Source organism: Callorhinchus milii, unplaced genomic scaffold, assembly GCF_018977255.1.
Source record: "Callorhinchus milii isolate IMCB2004 unplaced genomic scaffold, IMCB_Cmil_1.0 Scaffold8, whole genome shotgun sequence".
In the NCBI taxonomy this organism is placed as follows: Eukaryota; Metazoa; Chordata; class Chondrichthyes; order Chimaeriformes; family Callorhinchidae; genus Callorhinchus; species Callorhinchus milii.
Window position 1 is genome coordinate 22,662,169 of NW_024704749.1, and position 25,662 is coordinate 22,687,830.

The 25,662-nt window shown below is 43.5% G+C and overlaps 1 protein-coding gene across 3 annotated transcripts in view; it reads right to left on the reverse strand.

The window, feature by feature from the left end:
• Positions 1 to 25,662, reverse strand: part of mvb12ba (multivesicular body subunit 12Ba) — a 55,872-nt gene that overhangs the window by 29,549 nt on the left and 661 nt on the right. Inside the window, exons 1-7 of one of the 3 annotated variants that reach the window (XM_042337341.1) lie at positions 25,070 to 25,187; positions 21,314 to 21,436; positions 17,519 to 17,626; positions 15,610 to 15,706; positions 14,830 to 14,959; positions 14,071 to 14,199; positions 216 to 313 (exon numbers count right to left, since the gene is read on the reverse strand). In XM_042337341.1, coding sequence (XP_042193275.1) covers positions 216 to 313; positions 14,071 to 14,199; positions 14,830 to 14,959; positions 15,610 to 15,706; positions 17,519 to 17,626; positions 21,314 to 21,436; positions 25,070 to 25,102 — 718 coding nt within the window. In that variant the 5' untranslated portion in view covers positions 25,103 to 25,187. Of the gene's footprint in view, positions 1 to 215; positions 314 to 14,070; positions 14,200 to 14,829; positions 14,960 to 15,609; positions 15,707 to 17,518; positions 17,627 to 21,313; positions 21,437 to 21,794; positions 21,830 to 25,069; positions 25,188 to 25,662 lie in introns of those variants that run through there. The other 2 variants (XM_042337342.1, XM_042337343.1) reach the window with 2 other exon arrangements.

Here is a 25,662-nt window from a genome sequence, read left to right on the forward strand (position 1 = left end):
TTATTACTTTTTTTAATTAGCAAATAGATTTTGCGATTATTATTAATAGATTAAGCACCACAGATTTCAAAGTGCCTATACGCACAGGTGATTCTAATGATAATAATCCTTGCATTTGATATAGCACCTTATCGCGTCATTGAGACGTCTCAAAGCGCTTCACAGAATATACTGTAAAGTGAATTAACTGTGAATTTTGTGGGCGAAACTCTCACCTGATATGGCGTACAGGTTGGAAGTCTGATGTTCGAAGTCAGGTCTTGTGCCGTTTGTCTTTCCGCGGAAGCTAGCAGGAAGTGTCAAGGATATGTGCCTGGAACAGAACACAAGCTGATATTTAGGGATCTGAGCATAGTCACCGGCAGAATACAGATGCTCACGAACAATTCTGGAGACGATTTCAGGTCAGGACTTTTGCCACTGGATCTTGTGTCATACACGTCAAAAAAAAATATTTTTCAGCCTTAAAATACAGGCAAGTCTGTAAAACTCAAATTCTTTGCATTTCAGTGCAGCAGACAGGAAAAGTATTATAAAAACACACCACCTTTCTATTCCCTGCAAGCCAAAGCCCTAACTGGTCCTAGATGGACAAGCAGCAGGACAGCAATATCAACGATAAGCTATTGGGGTCTTAGCTGGTTAGACTTCAGCAGTTATCCCACTCTGGGGTCCCCAAGCCTTGGCTCTTGCCAACCAATGCCTAATACTTTCCGGAATTAGGTAAGCAGGATGCGTCTCTCCAGGGAGAGAGAGGGAGTGCATTCCATTCCAAAAATCTATCTCTGGGATTTCCATGTGTAGGTGGGATGCATGGAAATCTCAGCTCGATTTTGATATTCTTAAGCAGAGTGACAGGTTTCCGCATGTGTCAAGACACTCAGCTTACCAATTTTTTAAACAATTCCATACCCCAACATTGGGCACATCTACTTTGGAAACTATTTTGCTCTCACATTCTATACAAAGAACAACAATAATAACAGACAATTTTTAATTTAAAAGGAATCTGGCAACATCTTTGGTGACATAAACTCTGTGTAATAAAAGAATCAGTGGTTTCCAAACATCTTAATTATTCTTTCACATTCTCAGTTAATTGGACTTTTTCTTTGTACACAAAAAAAAACTTCAAAAGAGCGTTCCCTTAAATTTACAGCCTATTAAACAATATAACAGTAACTCAATTTAAAACACGCTGGTACTTTGCCAAAGATTAACCGATTTTCACAAAGAGAAACTTTGTTTTAAACAAAAATTATTGCTGTGGCTTTAAACTCAATTTCCACACTGTGAGTGCGTGAGTGAGTGTGATTGTGTGTGAGCGTGAGTGTATGTGTGGGGTGGGGGGGAGGAGAGTTTCTGCTCCTCTCTCCTCCCCTCCCATATACCCCATCAATTGTAACTTACAAATTTATATGACTGAACAAGGGATCTGTTGCAAATTGCAAACGGTTGACAGGAATCTTTACCAGATTAATTGCCAGTTTTAATGAATATTTCCTTCCCATTCGTTTCTTTGAGGGAAGTGCTTGTTAGTTTTTTTTAACAAAAAAGCAAAGATTCCTTCAGATGAAAGGGATGTCAGGGGTGAGGGCTAACAAACAGTGCATCAAAACTGAAATCATGGCCTGAGCCAGTCTCGCCACTCTTTACATTTACACACAAGGATTGGAAAAGCGTTACCACAACAACAACAACACAAAAACAAACACCCAACGAACATCTACAATTAAAAATTCCCAGAGTTATTCCAGCTACAAATAATAATAATCCTTGCATTTGATATAGCGCTTTTCACGTCGGGAGGACGTCCCAAAGCGCTTCACAGACACACTGTAAAGTGAATTGACTGTATATATTTGTGGGCGAACGCGGCAGCCAATTGCGCACATCAATGTCCCACAAACAGTCGTAGATTGAAAATGACCAATTTATTATTGTTTTTGGAGGTATTATTATTAGGTGTGTGGAGTAAGGAAACTTGCCCAAGGTTTCCCTCTGCCTGGAATTGAACTCAGGTCTCTCGCTTGCAAAAGGTCTCTAACCACTGAGCTACAGGACTCCACAAATGTCCTAAATATGTGTCTGCACTTGTGCAACATATGGTGAGTCAATTACCAGTCTAAATTCTGAAACAAAATGCGTGGCAACACAGCGGAGAAATAATGGACAGCAAACGCTTTGCCTCAGATTACAGCAGCCACTGGAGTTTTGAATACAATTAATCATCATTCCCAGGCTATAGGAAGCCATATTGACACTCATTCATAATTTGAATATTTAATTACAGTGAACTTCCTCATCAAATTATCGCAAACTGGGAGAAAAGCCGAAAGATTTAAATAATTACGGGGTTTAACCCCTCAACTCCTGCTCCTGTAAGTGGTAGGGGCTGAATTAGCCTATTATATAATAGGCCAGCGGGAACATAATGGGGTGGTTTCCCTCTAAGCGTGAATGATGAACAGATAGAGCAATAATGTTTTGAGTGCAGACATTCCAAATCACACGATCACTTCAGTCAAGAATCTGATGGGAAGGTGTTGGAGACTGCTGCAAAGGCCTTTGTAGGGATTGCTGGCAATTAGCCAAGTTAAACCCTTCCTGAACAAGTGGGCTTAACCTCGAAATGAATAATAATAGTACTAATAATAATTCTTGCATTTGAGACGTCTTCGAGACGTCTCAAAGCGCTTCACAGGATATACTGTAAAGTGAACTGACTATATATTCTGTGGCCAAAACGCGGCAACAAGGTGCACACAGCAATGTCCCACAAACAGTAGTGGATTAAGTGACCAAATTCTTATTTTGGGGGAGGGATTATTACCCCAGAAAGCAACCCGCCAATCGTCTATTAACTGGGTTCCTACTTAATGCTAGGTAAACGGAGACGTGTGGAGTAAGCAAACCTACCCAACGTTTAGCCCCGCCCTTAATTTAGAATCTTAATTTGGAAGATCTTTTTTAGGTCTTGGTAAGTAAAGTGGCTTCTTGGTGGAGGTTTAAATCCCAGGCACTGAAACTGGGTGGAAAAAAAGGAGCATTTTAGCTGAGAACTGCAACACGACGCTTCTGAAATTCTACATCTCTACAAATCCCCGAAGCCTACGCCAACTCTTTGCCACCTTTAATGGTTATCAACAGCTCAAAATTACCACAAGACATCAATCGCTAAAGACGTCAATAGCCTTCAGGACTGTGAAGTCAATTGTAACGCAGAACAAAGCAGCGGCTCATATTAAAAAAAATTTAGCCTCCTGGCTGCCAAAATTGGTTAAAGTCAAGTATGCATCATGTCGGGAATGAAATCCCACTGGGTTCCGCGGTCACTGATAACTGCTGCTTTACATTTCTTGCCACCAACACAGGAGGCATTCACACAGGTCTGAAAGCCCATGATTTCCCTTTTTGCAGTATTTTAAGATCTGCGCCCAGTTCCTGTTCGTTCCACGGCTTTGAGAAGCAGGAACGTGACCAACCACTTCTCCCAACTGAACCGCTGAGGCCGTCAAAATCATTTAAGAGACAGCGAGGATGATGATGTAAACCACACAGAGACAAGGCACATGCCACAGTCAATAAAAACAGATCGTTTAAAAGCACACGACACATCTACTGTTTGATCGTCTTCCGACCCTTTTCACATGTCTATTTTGAGCCACAGCCAAGGATGTGTGTATTTTACATGACAACAAGAGCAACAGATAAAGGAAAGAAACCTTTCTGGCCATTTGACCATTTCCCCTCTCGTCTTCCCATTACAGCATCGAGGAATTCCTAGTCAAGTCCCCTCTCCAGATCTCAACCACCCTTTCCTGGAAACCCGTTCCAGCTGTTTGTTATTTATGTAAAGAATAGCTCCTGGTGCAAAGAAATACTTCCTACAACTGCCCTTCCGAACCACAAACAACCCCACACCAGATAGAGATGCAATCTCTGGTTCCCATAAAAAAACAGCTGAAAAAAAACCTCAATGGTAATCATACAGCATTTTATTTGTCCAGCTAGTCACGCTTTCCCTGCAGGGCTCGAGACATGACGCATTCACGCTTTCCAGCCTTTTTTATTCTGCAATTTTGAAATGGCAATTAGCATTTCCCATCCATTTTGTGAATATCACAATCAGAGTGCATGTAGGCACTCTCACACTTACACACATGCAGTGCTTGGGAAAGTCAACAATTCATTGACATGTAGACAGAACATAGGTGATGAGTGCCTGCTGGTGCAGATATTATATAATGCTTATAATACAAGTTCACTTATATTGGGATGTGGCTTCTGACATTTACTTACCCCCACCTGCCAAAAAAATGCATCAGAAGGCCAGCTTTTTTTCATGTGACACCACGATTCAGAGTTGTTGATCGGTGATCGCTTCCTGTTAATAAAACTGGGTGGGATTTTATGACCCCCAACCCCATCCCGCTCCCCAACTACTGTTTTGTAATGGGCTTCTGAATCGCACAGAATTAACACACGAAACCTCAGGACTTGGTCACACAGCCTGTGCCATTTGTCACCGCACATTCACAGAAATACCTGTACAATTGAATTATAACAGCTACTTTACGAAAGAAGCTTAAAAATCTGCCTTCCACCATCATCAGTCACCGGGACTCCTCCAGTCATTAATTATTTGTACGCGTCCTCTCGTTACCATATGTCCAAATTAGCCTCAGTCTGAAATATACTGTGCGCTGAATGCATTAAAAGGCAAGAAGCACCCCCCAAAAAAATCAATATTACCATCATTGCATTAAAAACACTTTATTTAATTAAAGATCTCAGAAAGCACCGAGATCAGACAGAGTGCCAAGGCATTAACACCAAGGCAGTCTCTAGGACTTCTATGCTATTCTCGATGATCTATACCCATCGCCTTGCTTTAAATCACTACATTTTAAAGGCTGAAAGGACTCACTAATATGCCCTGTCACAAACTGACAGCCACCACAAACCCACCTGCCTACAGCGAGTTACTTCAGTCACCCATTAACATCTCATTCTGTATCAAAATGCTGTTTTGAGCCTGTGAAAAACTGAGGTAAATTGTATAATTATACGTCCATAAACACTACATACAAATCCTCCCACAACACTGTGCAGGTAGTAAGAAAGTCACACATTAAACCCAGCAACAATATACTGTGCCGGGTATATAACCCCAACCATCGCACTAGAATGTGGACACAAAGCCAAAATGGCCACCATATCACTACCTCGGTGTTGCACATGCTCGCTGGCTTCCGGCACTAAAAAAAAGATTCAACTGCTGGTTCATACCCTACGTCAATTCCCTCCCTCTCTCTCTCTCTCTCTTCTTCCCTCATGTCAAAATATACCTTTTGACCGACCACAATTTAAGTCACCTTTCCACTCCCCATCTCCAGCTCGCATGCTCAGCCAACAATTTCAAGTGCTTTTGGGACATCTCCCCCTGCACCCAGCCACCCCCCCACCCCTCCACCAACCGAGGTGAAAGGCGCTGTACAAATGTCAATTGTGTTGTGTCTTGTATTCAGCCCAGCCAGCCCAGCCAGCCTATTCCACCACCCTTAAGAATTATACAGCACAGAAGGGGGCCATTCGGCCCATCGTGTCTGTGCCGGCTCAATCCCACTCCCCCACTCTCTCCCCATAGCCCTGCATGCTTGTCCTCCTCAAATAATTACCTACTTCTCTCTTAAAAGTTGTTATCGAATCGGCTTCCACCACCCTTTCAGGCAATGCATTCCAGATCGACCAACTCGCAAAAAAAATTCTCCTCACCTCCCCTGTTTCTTTTAACAACTATTTTAAATCGGATTCAGATCTTGAATTCCATTTCCTCTCTCTCGACACCCTTTAAAAACTCGGAAAGATTATTTTTTTTCTCCGAGAGTATCCGCAAAACAAGATCACACATAGGTTATCCCTCATATGAATCAATATTGCTGGAAGATCTTCGAGTCATAATTAGCGGGAACTAATTGAAGCTGTGTTTTGACGTTCTCACCAAAGTCACGGATACGGTGCGAGACATTCACAATACTATAGCTTTATAACCATGGAGACAGCAAAATCATTAAACCCATAAATCTCATTTGCATTCCCGTCATGCTATTATGACTGAGATACACACTATCGCAGCACTGTTGTTTCGTATGAAGTTTCTGCCCTGAAAATGATACGAACAATGGCTTGTTGAGGTTCAGAAAATGATCTGAACCTCAACGAGCTTCGTTCAGCCTTTGGCAGAGATCTGGATTCTTAAAGTGAAGAAATATACACAGTGCATTTGGATTTTCGTAATGACTTCATGTATTTAAATATTATACAGTACTTAAGAATCATCAGCATGTGTATCACAGAAGATACTCGGCGATGTTTGGATACAATCAGACCAAAACAAGGCAGAGGGGATGGAGCCTATAAAATGAATAACTAGCAGAGTTAGGACTAAATGCATGACAAAACTTTTATAGGGCCTGATCACACTGAACCATCTCAAAGAGATTCACTAAACTGTCAAGTGTAGCGACTTTTTGTAAGCCAAACAGCATCCATTTGTGCCATTAAGATTGCACGAAGAACACACACGATTTATCAGGAGGCTTCTTAGCCAGAAAACAGGGAGAAATTGGAATTTAACATCCATCTAAAGAACACACACAAGACCACCGCTCAACATCTTATCCAAAGAACAAAACCTCTGAGAATGCAGTGCTTCCTCGAGTACTGAGCTAATCTCTGTGATCACATCCCAAGGTGACACATCCTTCTGACCCAGAGTACTATGTATTAAGCCAAGCTGACACAGATACTCTAGAGGAGCTCTTTGTTCAGAGTTTGTTGGGGTGCACACACATTTATTTAATGTTTCAAAACTCTGCCAAACATTGACCTGGTTATTCCAAGACAACCCTGACAGTCTCCAATGGCTCATGGCAAGGTCGAGTGGAAACACTTTTCAGAGACCACACACAACTCGTTTCCTGCTCCTTGCACTGAAAGCCAACAACAGTTCTTACAGAAGTCTTTATATCTCCAATTTCCAGCTAAATATTCCCTTTAACAGATCAATCCTATCTTAGTATTTACAAAAGAAAACCCAAGCAGAATACTGACTGATCACTTCTATTGCAGTTTGGTAGCACTCAAATCATAACTCACAGAGGAAGCCCTTTCTCAAATGGACATGGTTAAAACATTAGAACTTGGTAACAAGTCAAATACTGTAGTTTATGACCACTGTTATTAAAAGGGAAGCTTCATGCGCTGAATTATCACATTATTTAAGTGTTCTTTAGAGGCTTGAGTAGGTATCAGGATAAATAAGGCAAGATGGTGGGATTGAACACCTTTGCTCTGAGAGCAAAAAAAAGTGTTTGTAACTTTCCATGATTCCAAACAGAGGAATGAATCCGTACATTTATCGGTCTCCCACAGTCTTCAACGATTTGTTGTGCTTTCATGTTGCTGTTCAGACAGACAGACAGACAGACAGAACCTGGGAACAGGAACTTTGGGCCGAATCTCCTCCTAAGGACACGAGGTGAGGACAAGAAGCACTCTTGATTCACAGCACCAGACAGGAAGGATGTTGTGATCACCACTATTGCTGTGATGATTTCTGGCGGCTCGACCTACAATACCCCCCCATCCTCCCCAGGCCAGGCTTCACTGTCGCGGTGCTGACTGGGGAAGAGCGCTAAAGCCGTCTGTTCTCTGCTCATGTGCCGTACCAGAGCCGAGGAGTCAATTCAAAACAAGATCCCGGTACCCAGGCTGACACTGACCAGCAGTTTGAAGGCATAAATTATGGCACATTAACCATAATAATCCTTGCATTTAATATAGTGCCTTATCATCACATTGCTGAAACGTCTCAAAGCACTTCACAGGATATACCTTGTGTATATATATTATATATATACTATAGTAACAAGAGCGCGATGGGGGAGAAACCAGTAAGTGGCATTTAAAACAGTGCAGTAATTCAGTGTCCCTTCAACTGTGCTGCTGCAGGAAGCTTTCAAAAAGAACACATGCCCTAAAAGCTTTATTTGATCTTGAATATTTTAAATGCAAATGAAAGTTACTTCTCAAAGGTTGTCAGCTTATCTGCTGTACAGGAGGAGAGAGAGGGAGGAAAGCTTCCCCTGACTGGAGGCTAAGAGAACACAGACAACCTGCAAGGAGTCAGATACATCTGCCCTCCAAAATGACAGCAGTTTTAATACCGCTCCTGAGAGATACAAGTCTTTTTTCCCAAACACTTCCGTATTATTTTACGCAGCAGGATGCATTACTAAAAGCTTTAGAAAGTCGTTGTACTTAACTTTTCATTCTTTAAGGTGATCCGAGCATCATCAAATGCTGACGAGGAATAAGCCGGAGGCTGTGCAGTTGTCAGGTTGAAAATCTCATTGAAATCACCCAAATCTGAATTACAGATTCAGTCATCCGAACAGAACTACTTTCATAAGATGGCGGAGTCTTATTTATAGACTAATTACAAAATAAAAGCCCAGAAAGCCATTTCCCCACAGGGTCTGGTCAACCTCCGACCGTTTGGTTTCATTTGGGGGCAATGCGCAAGGAAAGCATCACACTCGGTCCTTCTCCAGGGGAGGGGGCAATGAAGCACTCGGGATGCTAACCCATATGAAGGGCGCTCAAAAGAATGACTCTTTTTTAAGAACGTTAAACGTTGGGCAGGCCAGACCGCTCTCGATAGCCTTTCCCGCTCCTGCACATTCTTAGGTTTCATCTTCTCCCAATCCTTGGTCCTTGTCTGGCAGCTAGACGTGTGGTATGTTCATTTGTCAACACAAAACGGGCTCTGTCATGTTGGGATGAGTTTGGAAGATTGGCTTCCCTGTATTTCTGGCGGCCAGACTTTCTCCATCTATTGAAACACTTCCACTTTTTTTTTAAAAGCTGTCGACGCAGCACATTCTTCTCACGTGCTCAGTGAGGTGACACAGCTGTCCATCTCTTTGCGTGTTATACAGCATTCTGTAGCACTCGGCACCACTTGTTTAATTTCAGCTAAGAGAGAAGTCTAAACCTCGGGACTCTCCGATGGGATGAGAGACCAGTCCAAGGCAGGAAGTTCCAGGCTAAGACCATTCCAGTTGACTCACACGTCGAACTGGACCTAATATTCCTTTCAAGCCACCAACAAAGTGTTGTTGAGCAGTTTGATGCGAGTGCTTGGAGAAACAGCAACAACAACTTGCACTTATACAGCGCCCTTCATGCCATCTACGTCTCGTAGCGTTTGCTCTAAGGTGGCTGCCCAGGTGTGGCTATTAGTAACTGTGAAGGGCAACGGATCATGGACATTTCGAGCATCTTTGCTCTCAATCCTTGCATCACAGTGATGGCAAGCCAATAAATAGAAAGCCACCCACAAACACACACACACAGAATCCCTCACAAGCCTCTACATTCATCCAATCCAGCAAGAATGTTACCTTCACACTCCAGGTATTGCAGTGCCATATTCTTCCAGTTGTACCTCCTCTGAGCGTGAACAAGTGTTTGTCGAGCGTGTGTGTTTTTTTTAAATTGTAGCTGCGTTAGGTTTTACTTATTAGTTATGAAATCGCATGTTAAATCAAGACCAACGCCATTTGAAAAGATCCCCTTTGCACAACTGCACAACAATGCTGAACGCATGCTCCCACCCTCGAGGTCAGTAGCAAGTTACCTACATGACTGGCTCTGTGGAATTGTGCCCCGCTTACAGAAATTAGCGCCGAAAATACAACAGTCACCGCGACCAGCTTCAAACACTTAACCTGCCCTCTGATTTGGGCCAGCAGTGGGCTTTCTCTTTGCTTCTCTTTGGATTCATGTCGCTTGATTTGTGTTTAAATCCACTTGGAAACAATCTTTTAACACATTCTCAGTGAGGCTCAGATGCATTCAGCGTGGTTACTGGCTGCAGGATTTTAGGGGAAAAAATCTCCAGCGCTCCAACACTTGTACAGAACAAAAGAACAACATACAAGGGGATTGTTGCCTTGTACATGTATCAGGGACTTGTGGAACGGGTTAAGTTACTCAGCCTTTTTTTGTATGTGTGGAAAACAAAGACCCCTTTACATTTTTTCTCTTCACGTGACCGAGTTCCTGTTGTGGCGTGAAAGATAATAGAGAGAAGCTCCAGCTGGTTGGTCTTTTATCCGACGGGAGGAGCAGAGGTTGAGATCTGGGTCAGGCTGAAGTGGGGGTGGGACAGGGCCAGACCCTGGGAGTGATGCCAGAATCGCTGATGCCTGGGGAATTTGTAGACTGCCAAAATGAAGACGCAGCTCACATCCTTTTCATTAGTAGAGTTTACAAATCGTGCAAATTGCAGTGTCGAGTTTCCCATCCTGGACGAGGACAGCAATGTTTGAACATAAAATCTTAAGAAGCGACTCAGACTTGCGTGGGCAGAGCAAGAAAAAAATAATCCTTGCATTTGATACAGTGCCTTATTACATCTTTGAGATGCCTCAACAGCTTCACAGAATATATTTTGTGGGTGAAATCCACCCGGAATCTCATTGTCTTTATTATACTAAACAACTACTTATTGAAATGTAATCTGATCACTTAATTAATTTGAAACTTTTAACATTTAATAATGATCTAAACAATTGGATTTGCTCTTGTTGCAAAGTCACATACCAAGTTTTCTCCTTAAACTCGCGATGAGACTGTGAAACCTTACAGCCTGAGGCAACTCCCAAATACATTTCTTCATTTCTACACAATGTGAATAAACTTTGTTCTGGCCAATATTGTTCCGGGAGGAAGGAAGGAAGAGAGGAGTCTCTAATTCACAAAATGTCTTAAAGGATCGCTGGCACTTCACACTTTCCACCACTCCTGCTAAAATAATAATTACGTTTGAAATAACGTCTTATCACGTCTTCTAACCGTCTCAAAGCGCTTCACAGAACATATTATAAAGTGAACTGACTGTATATTTTGTAAATAAAATACAAAACAATGGCCATTATAAGGCGCCTCACTGAAGCGAGTGTCTGCTTACAATGCTGTAATGTCCAGCACAACAGGTCAGCTGCAGTGACTCTCATCACTCCCGTGAGTGTTTCGAGTGCTGGAAATGCTGGCTGAGAGGAACCCGCTATCGGCATACTGCGCTCACGCGTGTGGAAGATGGCCAATTCGTGCCAGAAAGGATATCGGCAGTGACCCAACGACCCAGAGGTGGGTCTGGCTGACGGCTATTTTTTTTCTCCGAACTAGTTCTAATTATATGGACAGAAAACACGGGGTTATAAACAGAGTCATGCTGTAGCTCCCTTTCAAGGCATTTGTTACAGCTGCTTCACTTGTGGGGTTGAACACTCTGAACTGTCAAGCGCTCTGGGACGCTATCCTGCATGAGGCGCGCTGTATAAATGTAAATTGTTGTCGCTGAACGAACGGGACAGCAGAGCAAGCCACGGGTGGACAGCTCGGCCTTAATAATTCTCCCCCAGATAATCTGCACTTTTTTAAAAAAAAAACGTGAAAGATCCTATATAAAAGCAAGCTGCTGCTGTCGTTTGCAAAATAAGCCTCGAGTTTTACACCCAAAATAGCAAAGGAAGCAGTCGGTGCCTGTTTTAAATTACAGCGTCTGAAGTACTGTTCAAATCAGTGTGGAAGATGTAGCAATTTCAAGCGGAGCCATTTACTATTACTGTAACGCAACGTGAACTAGCTGGTTTCACAGTTTCATCAAGCTGTACGTCAGTAGCACTCAAGTCAGTGTGCTCCAGGTAAATCCTTGCTGTGGTAAACAAGATTTCACTATGATTAGGTCCAACAGCAGCAGGCGCAACCACGCTCCACTGTGCTTCAACAATAAAAGGGTGTTTTATCACTGTATTAAATCGGTTTATGAATGGGGATCTTTGGCACAGGCCGGTCGAGTGGCTTGCGAATCTACCGGATCAGGATCTAAAAGCATCGAGTCCCACCGACCCATTCCACCTTCACTGTAATGCCGTAAGTGTTGTGTTCCTGCCACTAGAGGGCCTCTGTGTGCCGTACCCACAGCACAGGTTTGCTCAAGTGACAGAAAACACACGGCAAGATTTCAATTTACTTTAACAGGTTCTACAGCCCTCCGCACAGAAGATTTCCACAGGCTGCAGACCTTGGACCACTGGAATTGATGTCAGTGCACTTAGTGTCTGATCCTACCACAGACCCCACGTATCAGCCCAGCCAGCGCTTTCACCTCTGGGTCAGAAGGCTGTGTGTGGGTTCAAGCCCACATCAAGCCTTTACTATGTAGTCTTAGCTGGCACTGCAGTGCAGTAATGCAGGGAAAGCTGCATTGTCGAAGGTGCTGGCTCTCAGACGAGACGTTAAAACTTTTCGAGCGGACATTACAAGTTCTGGTGATAATTCAAACAGAGAAGGAAGTTTCTCCCAGTGCCGTGGGCAACCTTCCTCCAGATACATTGGTCAGGCACCTCAAACAAGGCTGTTTGTGAGATTTTGCTGCATTCAAGGTGTCTGCCTAAAACGCCAACTCGCTACACTTGTCAGGATTTACTGTAAAGTGCTTTGATCTGATATAGCACTAAGTAAAATGCAACCTTTCTTTCTGAACATCGCAGAAATAACTAAATCAGTTCAACTGGTCTAATCCAAAAAATCTGAAAACTTCTTATCACACGAACACACTGAGACTAAATATATTTTTTAAATGATAGCCAATGTGAAAATAGTGCTGCACTGATAAGAACAGGCAATGAATGGTGCATGATACAACAAGCAGTCCATTTAAAGGTTTTCTAAAAGATAAACAAATGAACTTTAAAAATATATATGTGTGTATATATATATTCACAATTTCTGCTGTAAAATGATGTCCAAAGTTTTTATGACCTTGGGAAAAATTGGTAGTCAAAGATCGCGGAATGTTGCCAGTTTATTTGAGGGAATGGTTTCCTTTTCGAAATATATTATGTGCAGATAAACAAAAGTCTTCCGCACTTTCAATGGCAAAATGTGGATCAATATTTTCTCCTTTATCACCTTCAGCTTAATAACCCAGTTTACAGCGCGAATCCCAGGTGACTTCGCTCGCAGCGAAAAATCATTCGCTAATTCCTTTTTTCATTTAGTAGACAGACCACAAACTTCGGGTCCCTTCAGTGCTTTTACACACATTCCTGCTTGAGTCGATGACAGGGTTTTTACAAGACTGAAAGCTAAGTAGAATTTCGCAGTCAACCAGAATTCTCAACGCTTTTTTTTAAAATCCTTCGGGGTGTGAAACTTTTTAGTTAAAAACGGCGCAAGAACTGAGCTGCGACTCAATAAATCCGCACCACGACCTGCGCGCGAACGCAGATGGACTTTAAAGTTTTTATTCCGCCTCATAAAGTCCAAATGAGTAATTTATTGTCATAATGAAACATTTCTATTCATGCATGATTGCCCAGAGTATTATGACTGGGGTTTCTCCACACAATGATTGTGCTGAAGCAAGTAAAAGCATGCAGTCAGTCAGGCAGAGTTCCAAACAAGAATGTTGATTAGATCACACTGGATCAAAAGCCTTTTGAAAATATAGACTAGACGGACGGCAAACATCAAGGAGCACACTCGAGAGAACTGGGGTTGTTTTCACCAGGACAGAGGGCGTTGAGAGGAAACCTTGCGGAGGTAGTCATTGTTATGGGAGGGGAGAGAGGCAGGGGCTGGTGAGGTAAGTAGGGAGAAATTATTTTTCTCTGATTGCTGAGATAGCAACTAAATTCAAGATCATTATCAAAAGCAAAGGGCGAGATTAGCCCACTTGCCATGAAACTTTAGGAGCAAGTAATAATAATAATATTCCTTGCATTCAATATAGTAGCTTATCACGTCGTCGAAATGTGTCAAAAAGCTTCACAGGATTTGCTGTGTGTGTGTGTGTTTTGTAGGTGAACATAAGAGCCAGTGTGTGCACAGCAACGTGATGCAAACCCAGATGAAGTGAATGACCAATTGTATCTGCTGGTTTTGTTAAATTAAAATATAAACATGGTTTCAAATCTTTCTGTGGAGTATTACCTGGGAAGATTCGGTACGGGACTTGGCGAGGATGACACTGCCACGGATGTCGTCATAGTTGGCTCGGACTGCTCCTGTATCTTGGGAACCTTTCCCATTCTGTACCAGATCCCCATATTGTTCAGTTCCCTAAGAATAGGAGAGAAGCTGATGTATTTGTTTTCCCCAACAGGGACATCAGGTTTGATAAACTACACCAGGGTGGGCCAACCTTTTAGCTGCTGAGGGCCGGATGGATGCCCTATTTGAGAAACATCCGTGGGCCGCATAAGCAATATTTTTGTGTTTCCTTTCCAGAAACATATCATAACATTTATGGATTATGGAGGGAGCAGGTGGGCCAGATGAAATGAAGAGAGGAGGGCGGAATAAAACCAGTTGGACTACCCTGAGCTACACTGTGCTTCACAACTTGGTCACAAGCGACAGGTACATGAAGATCTCAACTCTCAGGTTCTCACAAGCTCATCATCCACATCCTAGTTCAGCTCCATCCTTCCCATTCCCCAGCGACATCCAATTCCAGAGTCTTGTCTTCACGTATCTCTGGGTCTCCTGCCACCCTACCCCCCATAGACAGCCCTGCCTAGGGTGTCAGCCTAACTCTCTAAGGACCGACATCTAATTCTCTCCAGGCTGCTATCTCAGCGTGGACCCTGCTTTCTCTCAGCCTATTGTGGAAAATGGAAGTATTATCAGCTTCCACAAGCTTCCCCTACCTTTTTCAATATAATGAGCAAAGTAAAAAAAATCACTTACCCTATGAAGGTGTACTGAGGGGGAGCTTGTCTTGATTTCCCATAGATTTTTACATCGCAAATGGCGGCTTCAGTCGAGTCTCGAGGAATAAACTTGATGCACAAACGTTTCTTCCTAAATGCTGATTCCTCTGCCCGTGTGAGAGTGAGTGAGAGAGTGAGTGAGTGAGTGTGTGTGTGTCGGTGTGGTTGTAGGGGTGGGGGGGAGAATACATACAGTACAAATTCAAGTAGATTGCTTTGGTCTGAAATAATTTCATGCAGGACACATTTAATGACTATTGATTAAGACCCGATGGCTGGCTGCTTTACTCTGACTCTGGTGAGGCACTTGAATAATTCCACACGCACACATTCATTACTTAATAGAGATTACTGGAATAAAACAGACAAGTGCACAATTGGAAAAACAAGGTTTCCACATCCCCCCAAGGCTTACAATTTTGATATTTTATCACCACAACACGGTGGGTAAGATTGATTTTTTTTTAAGTTTTACAACCAGTTCCTTTAAAATGTTTTGTATTTTTTTGCCAGTGAAGCCACTTAATTTGATCCATAATCTGCTCTGAGAAAGATACAGCGCATCGCCAGACTTGGGAGAAGAGCGCTTTAATCCTGGCCATAAGGGAACACAATTTACGACGACTATTGTGCTTTAACAACCATGAAATAAGAGATCAACTTTTCTAATTCAAAAGTTTAAAGCTACATGCCTTTATCTAATAAAAAAAACAATACTACTTAACCATGTCTGTAGGACATAAAACCCATAACTCACGTGTGTCCATCGTCTCCTGGATAGGAATGAAACCCACTGGTAAAGTGTCCTTTAAATCGATCAGTTTCATATCCACCAGCACATTCCCTAAATGGCTCTTTAAAAGCCACGAGAGAGGAAGCAGGATAAGGCATTACATATGCTACACCATTCCAAATACTTCTGTGTCGTAATATTCGTTTTCTTGACACACAAAGAAATAAACCTCAGGGTTTACCAGCGAAACACAGAAATCAATGGAACCTTTCATAAAAACTTCCCATTCGAACCAACGAGAAAACGGGTGCTTTTAGTCATAAACAAATGCACAGTAATAAGCTTGTCAGCGAGGTTAGCAGCCAATTCCCACTGCCTGCAAACAACCACGGCACATGAAAATGTGTGCACATTATGGATTATTTAGATAAAATCCTAGAATTTTATAGTACAGAAGGAGGCCATTCGGCCCATTGTGTCTGTGCTGGTTCTATCCCCCCACTCCCCACCTGATCATCCTCAACAAAGGGGAAAACTCCCCCACCCCCACACAAATGCCAAAGAACAGAAGGGGACTTGTGTGGAAGGCGACACACCCTTTCAATATCAGACTTATACATGGCTATTGTTTTAGGATTAAGTGGATGTCCTTAAATCAGCAACACTAGAAAGACATCTTTGCCTACTGCACACAGTTCAATTAAAGTGGGCTCACATTTGTCAATGAGGATTTGAAGGCTATGTTTTTGTGGGTATGCCTTTATCTAAGAGTGCAGCTCCTGTGATAAAGTGCTCCGTTGCCTAGTTGACTTACAGTGAAACCTGTTGCACTCACGAGTTTTCAGCTTGTTTTCACTAAAGGCGTAATGAGGTAACAAATCTGTTTAAGTGATGCTGGAATAGGCTGGGGAAACAGCGAGGACTGGAGAGAGAGAGAGAGTGACGCGCCTGAATGGAGGCATTTACAATGTAGTGGTTGTTGGAAATATGACCTTTGTTTAACCTAGGTTTATTGCCCAGGCTTTTTCCCAGAATTGGAACCCAACAGGACCTTTATTGGTATCCAGCAACCATCAGTGAAGTGTCTCTCACAGCACTGAGGCTATTTGACCAATATCCTATGCAGAGACCAATTAGATGCAAGGTCTTTATGCAGTTATGTTGGCTTGCATTTTATTGATGTTACCGGGAGTTGGAAGCAACCAAATGCTTTTGGTTCATTGGTTTATCATAAAACATTTCTGCGTCAAATCACAAGGTCAAGGGGGAGTAGCACTAATAGGAACAGGTGGCAATTCAGTCAATCAACATCAAGTCTGTTCCACCATTTTTATTTGATCATGGCAGAATTCATCCAATTTTCCCACCTTTTCTCCACGTCCCTCAATACGCTTTCATCTCAACTATCTACCCACTTCCCTTCTTAATCGATTCTGCATCTACACCTGTTGGGCAATGTGTTCTACATTCTTACAAACCTCTGCATGAAGAAATGTTTCCGATCTCACTTCTCAGCAGTTTTGCTCTCACTTTAACATCATTTTCATAACGAGGAGTAAAATTTCACAGTCAAATTTTATCTGCTAATAGTTCTGAAGCAAACGTGCAGATAATGATAATAATCCTTGAATTTGATATCGCGCCTTATCACGTCCGACATTGCATGTGATTCCACAGGTCATGGAACTGCCAGGACGGTGGAAGGAGAACTGGATGGACCTTGGTCTTCTTTTGCCTAGCAAATTCTTCTGATCTTATGAATGAAACATCCCCCCAACCCCCCAGTACACACAGACACCTGCAATTAAGTGGCTCTTAAAATGGCCAGTACACTGGCAAGACTTTAAATACATGCTTCTATGTTTTAATAACCATCAACCCTCAGGATTGCTGTCAAAAGGTAAGCAGCGCGGGGTCACAGCACTGAACTTACATTCTCCTTCGAAAATGATCTCGTAAAACAGAGATACCGTGTGACCTTGGATTTAAATATGCCGTCCTTCCAAAGGTCAGCATCCAAGCCATCTGCTGTGTGAGAAATCTGTGAAAACAAGACAGCATGTGTGTGAGCGTTAGGCAGAATCGAGCTAATTCATGAACAGTGAGCTTTCTCTAGTTTCTCTAATTAACACCGACTACTATCACAGCATCTCATTAGACCATTCCACCAGGTACTGAACACACAAAAAAAAACTTACAAAAAAGAGCTTCTAAAAATACAAGTCTCTGGGGAGATGGATGCTGATTAAACCCGCGTTGCAAACAGTTTTAATAAGGGATCTGCAAGTTTTAGAACAATCCTGTGCAAACAGCGAGGATCATACAAGGCACTGGAATTAATAAAAAAAGAAGAGGTGCTCATTACCATACACTTGAGATTCAAACCACATCAGCGGATGCTTAGGTTGCAATATGTTGACAACCTGGGAAGCGATGCACGGGGAAATAATGAGTTGTGCTAAATAAACTAGGTTCGGCACTCCACGTTTTTTTTATCGTCTGTCCCCAAAACACGGATTGCAACTCCTAGCTGGAAGGGACGGGAGGTGGGGGGGGTGAAGGCGAGGGTTTTCTAACCATGTGGTTTCGATTATTTACCTCCAAACTGACCGGAATTTGCAGCTTTAGTGTGAACGAGCGATTCTGTTTAAAAGGTTAGTTATGAATCGCTGTTTATTTTCTCAATTTTAGTAGAAGGTCATGCTTCACTCATTGAGAGACAGACTCCACAAACTACATCAGCTAACAGACGCTTGGCAGATAGCCGTACTGATCTATAAAATTAATACGAATTATTGGAGGGCTAGGTGGCCCAGCTGTTTGATGTACCCGTATCAGGTATATTCTCCTTCAGCCATCTGGGACACACGCCCACGTCAAGGCGATCAGTGCATGTCTCCTCTCACTGATAACCACTGCCGAACAGCACAACAAAAGCCGTGCTGGCAATCGCACAGGAAACAGGTAGATTCCTGCAAACCAGCTCGGCATGTGTAGGCCACAAACACATGCACTCAAACACACACACGCACTCTCAAACACACACATGCACTCTCAAACACACACACTCAAACACACATACTCAAACACACATACACACCCACTCAAAGACACACGCACTCAAAGACACATACATGCACACACTCAAAACACACACACACACTCAAAACACACACACTCAAACACACGCACGCACTCAAACACACGCACGCACTCAAACACACGCACGCACTCAAACACACGCACGCACTCAAACACACGCACGCACTCAAACACACGCACGCACTCAAACACACGCACGCACTCAAACACACGCACGCACTCAAACACACGTACGCACTCAAACACACGCACGCACTCAAACACACGCACGCACTCAAACACACGCACGCACTCAAACACACGCACGCACTCAAACACACACGCACGCACTCAAACACACACGCACGCACTCAAACACACACGCACGCACTCAAACACACATACTCAACACACATACTCAACACACACACACACACTCAAACACACACACACACACTCAAACACACACACACTCTCAGGGGGGAAGCAGGGAGATCAAAAGCACGGACAAAGAGGAGGATCTTGAGGTGGGTTTTCAAGGTGGCGAGGGAGGGGGCGTGACGGAGGGACTGCGGGATGGAGCTCCAGAGGGTGGGGGACGTAAAGCAGGCCGGAGCACTCAAACACACACACTCAAACACACAGACACCTCTCACACACACACACACGCGCACCTCACGCAGGCCCGCCCCTCACACACACACCTCACACATACAGACCACACACCCACCTCACATATACACCTCACACACACGCACACCTCACGCACGCATGCACCCCTCGCAGGCGCCCATCCCTCACGCACGTGTCCACCCCTCACACACGCGCTCACTCCTCACGCATGTGCACACTCCTCACGCACGCGCACACTCCTCACGCGCGCGCCCACCCCTCACGCGCATACCCCTCACGCACCCGCACACCCCTCACTCACACGCACACCCCTCACGCACGCGCACCTATCTCATGCACACACCTCACACACACCACACCTACCTTGCACACACCTCACACCACAACAACAACAACCACTTGGATTTATATAGCACCCTCCATGCCGGACGGCGTCTCAGAGCCCTTCACAGTAACGGATCCCGGAACCAAGCCAGGGGGAAGGGGAGGAAGGTGACCAAAGGCGCATGCCATGCACACGCTATGCACACCACGCCTCACATACACGCCTCACACACACACACACACGTATACGCACAGACCTTGCACACACACACCTTGCACACACACACACACACATCTCCCACACACACCCACACCGTCCACATACACCCACACCTCCCACACACACCCACCCCTCCCACACACACCCACCCCTCCCACACACGCACCCACCCCTCTCACACACGCACCCACCCCTCCCACACACACCCGCCCATCCCCCACCCACACATCCGCCCCTCCCACATACACACATGCCCCTCCCACACGCACACCCACCCCTCCCATACGCACACCCGCCCCTCCCACACGCACACCCGCCCCTCCCACACGTACACCCGCCCCTCCCACGCACCTCACACGCACACACCCGCCCCTCCCACGCACACCCCTCACACACACACACCTCAAACTGTTCTAGTAGTATTGTTACTCCCTCTCTACTCTCAGAGCAATTAATTCCTTTACTCACATACCCTCGTTGCAAATGTCACTCACACCAAGAATAACGACCTTATGTAGGGCACAGTCAATCCTGATGTACATTACAATAGAACATACTATTGGTTCGTCTAGTTACCCATCTCAGCTTCCCAAGATATTCCTCCACCACATCCAACTCATCCCCTAATAACCATTAAGTCTTGGGAATCTGTCTAATACAAATCAAAGTTTAAATATTCAATGCGCAGCCTCCAATACATTAGAATACATTAGAATATACAGCACAGAAACAGACTATTCGGCCCAAATGGTCTATACCAGTGTTTATGCTCCACATGAGCTTCCTCCTACCCTTCTTCAACTAAGCCTTCAATCATAACCTTCTATTCCTTTCTCCCTCATGTACCTCTTTAGCTTTCCCTTAAATACATCTATGCTATTTGCCTCAACAACTCCTTGTTCCATGTTCCACATTTCCACTACTCTGTGTGAAGAAATTTCTTCTAACTTGCGTATTTGATCTATTTGTGACTATTTTATATTGATGGCCCCTGGTTTTGGTCTCCCCCACAAGTGGAAACATCTTCCCTATATCAACCCTATCAGAACCTTTCATCATTTTAAAGACCTCTGTCAGGTCACCCCTTACCTTCCTCTTTTCAGGAGAAAAGAGTCAAGCATGTTCAGCCTTTCCTGCTAGATATAACCTCTCAGTTCTGGGATCATCCTTGTAAATCTCCTTTGCACCCTCTCCAGTGGCTCTACATCCCTTCTATAATGTGGGGACCAGAACTGCACACAGTATTCTAAGTGTGGTCTATCCAAGGTTCTATAGAAGTTCACAATAACTTCCCTGCTACGAGGGTTGGAAGCCACTCATAGGTGTGGGCCACAGTTACATTAGTGACTGAACACTGCTTATTTCCTCCTTTAGCTCCAAGCAGGTTTGGAGAAGTAAAAGCCACAAACTCTAAAAAGAGTTAAAACTATAGTTCAGAGATATTCAAAAGTTCAAGACAGACTGACTTACGACATCGTAACTGGAGGGTGCCTGATAGCGAGAAGCAGCGACTCCCACGCCTGTGATCGGATCCATGGGCATGTCCAGCAAAGTTTCGTGAAAATCCCTGACTTCAGGCATTATAGGACGATGCTGGAAAGCAAAGGAAAGAAAAATTAAAACAACTCTCCTTGGATTGGAACGGTCAGAAAACAAATCGTGCACAAGAGACGACCCAGGCCAGAGACAATGACAAGACACTCGACACCACAGCTCACGTCAGATCTCTCAATTGTAAGTGGATCTTGAGACACTTTAAGGCAAGGATCCAAACACAAATTGCATAACAGCAGCAGAATCAAAGTGGGCAGATTTTTGAAGTCACAAACTATCTTATCACTGTTAACAATACTTCTCGACAAGCCCCCGGTTAATAGAGTAGTAATTCAAGTAATTCAGTCAAGATTTCCTTGCACTTGAGTTTCCACAAGTAGTGGGCACATTTACATACCACAAAATTACCCCAAATGCTAGGCATCTGCACCACAGACAAGATTGATTCCCTCTAATTTTCTTTAACTGCACAACTCTGGGGTTGACGAGAAAAATCGCTCAAACAGAAAAACTGCAACACAAATGATGCCGAATGACACCAGCGCCGTGGAACACAAAGTGCATCTTCGCAGAGTCCACGCAGGTCTGCGTCTCAAGTTCTAGCTCAGACAAAACACACTGCACTGCAAGTTATGGCAAAGCCCTCTTTTATGCATTATCATTGACAATCATACACATTGGCATTGCTGAAAACATAGCCAAACGAGAAAGGGAAAAATCCTTCATTATGTTTAGTGACAGAAACTTTAACTGCACACACACAAATTGTGTGCAGTAAAGTGAACACATTTCATTTCACAATTTGGTTATATACAGCTGACTCACAGAAGCACTTACGTTCTCCAAGGCATACCAAAGACACAAATATCACTCAAGAAAAAGGAAGGGAGTGCATCATTGGAAGCACTATGTTCAGCTGTAATTTTCGGGCAGTGTTTTGGAACTTCAATAAAAAGGAATCGATATGCACAAAGAGAACAGAAAAAAAAATTCAGATACAATGTGGGAATGTGGCATTCTCTTATCTCAAACCCACGTTGAGGCAATGCCAATAGATTCCTTTGAAAAGAAAGCAGACAGTTGCCTGTAAAATAACATTAAAGAGTGCAGGGTGTGAGCAGAACCTTACGTCTGCGCTGGTCTTTTTCTCCATGTGAGGCATTGAGTTGTTCTTTGCTAAACAAAATTCCAAATGGGATTAGATTTGGTGGTCATGTGGAGAGGATCCTAAACGGGATTAGATTTGGTGGCTCAAGTGGATTAAAAGACCAGGACAGACCAAATGGCCCATTTCCACACCGTAACATCCTTCGAATATGTCAGTATGGCCTTGGCAAGGTTAGTAGTAGCTGCTACTGACTAACTCCCTTCAGATTCACCTCTTCAGAACTGTGACAGGAAGTGGTTGTCCATCTCTTAACAGTGAGAAAGAGGCAGTCAAACCAAACCTTTGTTCCTTTTTGTTACTTACCGCCTGTGGTTCTTTGTTTTTTAAAAAAATTGCCTTGGAGCATTTAGCACAGAATCCTGGTCTCACAGAGAAAGAGTTATTCCTCGACACAACTTTAAAAAGAAAAGAGGCAAAAGAAAATCTCTTCTTTCTTCCCCAAACCCCTAAACATTCCTTGTATTTCAACAGTAGTAAACAAAGGGAATCATTATTGAAACACATTTTCTCAATAGGCTGTGGTCATGTAAAGAGACAGGACTCATACGGAAATCAGCACTTAAAAGACTATCAGGAGAAGCAAAAGAGAGTTTTTTTTATTGCGTCTTTACTTAGGTTCTCGTGACTTTTTGGGTTCATGCTACTGGCTTTATCTTTGTCTAAAAAAACACAGTCACTACACTTTCCAGTAAATCCTGTGAAGCGCTTTGAGATGTCACACCCAACGTAAAAAGCTCTACATCAAGTGCACGGATGATAGTTTAAAATATTACTGTATTTTCTTTTAATCATGTGGAGTTCTGTAGCTCAGTGGTTAGAGCACTCGCTTTGCAAGTGAGAGACCTGAGTTCAATTCCAGGCAGAGGGCGAAACCTTGGGCAAGTTTCCTTACTCCACACAGAGCCTAATAATAATCCCTCCAAAACCAAAAACAATAATTAAATTGGTCATTTTCAATCTACGACTGTTTGTGGGACATTGCTGTGCGCAATTGGCTGCCGCGTTCGCCCACAAATATACAGTCAATTCGCTTTACAGTGTGTTCTGTGAAGCACTTTGGGACGTCCTCCCGACGTGAAAAGCGCTATATCAAATGCAAGGATTATTATTATTATTATTATGAAACAGGGCACTCGTACTAATTCTGTTGCTGCTTGTAATGGACGCTTCTGACCCATAGCCTCTTTATTTACCCTGTTACACCTTAGACATCGATACAGCATGCTGGAAAACTGATTCAGTGTTAGCTAGTCAGAATTGAAGTGTGTCAAACAGATAAACTGTTTTGTTTTCCTACAGGGTTTTAGGTTCCTCACTGGCAGGTCAGGACTGGCAGCAGTTTCAGGTTACACCAGCTGAGTCTCGGTATCACATGTTCTTCACCTGTCACCTGCAATACATCTAAACAGGGTCCAGATTCAGGTCTTCCATGTCCTTGGTTTTGTGTAAGGATAGCAGTGTAAACAATGCGCTGTGAAGTGAAGCCAGTCATTCCACGGCATCTACGTGGGCACTCTTCCCAGTTACAGGACTGAGGCAGAGAGAACGAGTAACGGGCAACAAAATAGATGACAAGAGGCCAGAACACATCAGTGATTCAGAACAGGAGGACAAACCTCAACCCATCGAACCCGTTTCACCATCTTATTACCATGATAGCAGATCTTTTCATCCCATTGCACAGCTTTTTCTCCACAGCCTTGAATACACCAACCTGCACTTTTTTTGGGGTCTGACACATACAGAAACCCATCACCAAGCCCCGAAATAACGTGCGTCTATATCGGAGTTCTCTCACAGAATGCATGTCTGCACCTATCTCACACCTTTTTAAAACATCTCCAGCAATTCTGTATCAAAGACTTTCTGGATATGTTTTTTAAAAAAAACATAATTTGAATCTCAGTTCTACCTTGAGAAGTCCTAAACGTGAGTCAGTCAGCCAGGTGCTACTGAACAGTTTACACCACGATGAAGCAATGGGATCACACAAACTTTAACTGAACACCGTCATTGCTCGTTCCTTCTTGTGAGCAAGTTCAGACTGGTCGTCCTCAGAGACGTTCTGTGCGTGCGTAAAGGGCAACCCGCACCTTCAAAGGCTTCCATTTAACCTCCCACTCCACACAAGGCAGCAAACACAAAACTATTCCCCGAACCACAGGGAGCAAAGTGACGCCACTGATAATGCAGCTCGTCTCCATTCTACGAGCACAGCAGGAAGCCATTCAGCCCACCGTGCCTGTGCCAGCTCTCTGAAATAGCTCTCCATTTAGTTCCACTTCCCTTGCTTTTCCCACTCACCTATATATATATTTTCTCCCATTATTTGTCTATTTCTCTTTCAAAAGCTGTTGTGAGTTTTCGTGCCACACTTAATTTAAAGCAGGACATTCCGTGACCCAATAACTTTCTTTGTTTAAAAAGAAGAAAATTTTCTAACTTCTTTCCACTTTCTTCTTTGGCAATGATCTTAAACCGATGGCATCTAGTTATTGACTCACCGACCAGAGGAAGTAGTTTCTCCTCGTATACATTATCAAAACTTCTCAAAATGTTGAGCACGTAGCAGGCAGGCATCGACAGTGAATAATCCCTCCTACAACCTCACTAGAAGTAAAATGAACCGGCTCTTTGGAAACGTTTTGGAAAAAGAGGCTATATCTAACAATCACAGGATTATTTTGTGAATCAGTAGCAATTTCCAGCAGTTCAATGTCTGTCTTTTCTGTGCCACCAGACGGGACTTAATCTACAAAGATCACATTCAAAGCTATTTCGTCAGCTGCTGTCTGTGCCCTTTGAGGACAGTCGAGCTCTGTACACATCTAGTTACAAACCCTCGCCTGTATTTACTAAGCATCAGTGCTCACAAATCTGGCAACGGGAAGTAGCGTTGTGGTTACAAAAGTCTGAGTTTTTGAGTCATTGCACGACTTCAAAACGGTTCAACGTGGTGCAACACACTGTACTGCACAGTCAATATAGTCACTGGCCCTGTCAGCTCACACTAACTTCCATACCAGCTGGGAATAAAACTGGGAAGTACATTGCAATCGAAAAAAAACACTTTCACTGGTATCGATAGATCTCGTAA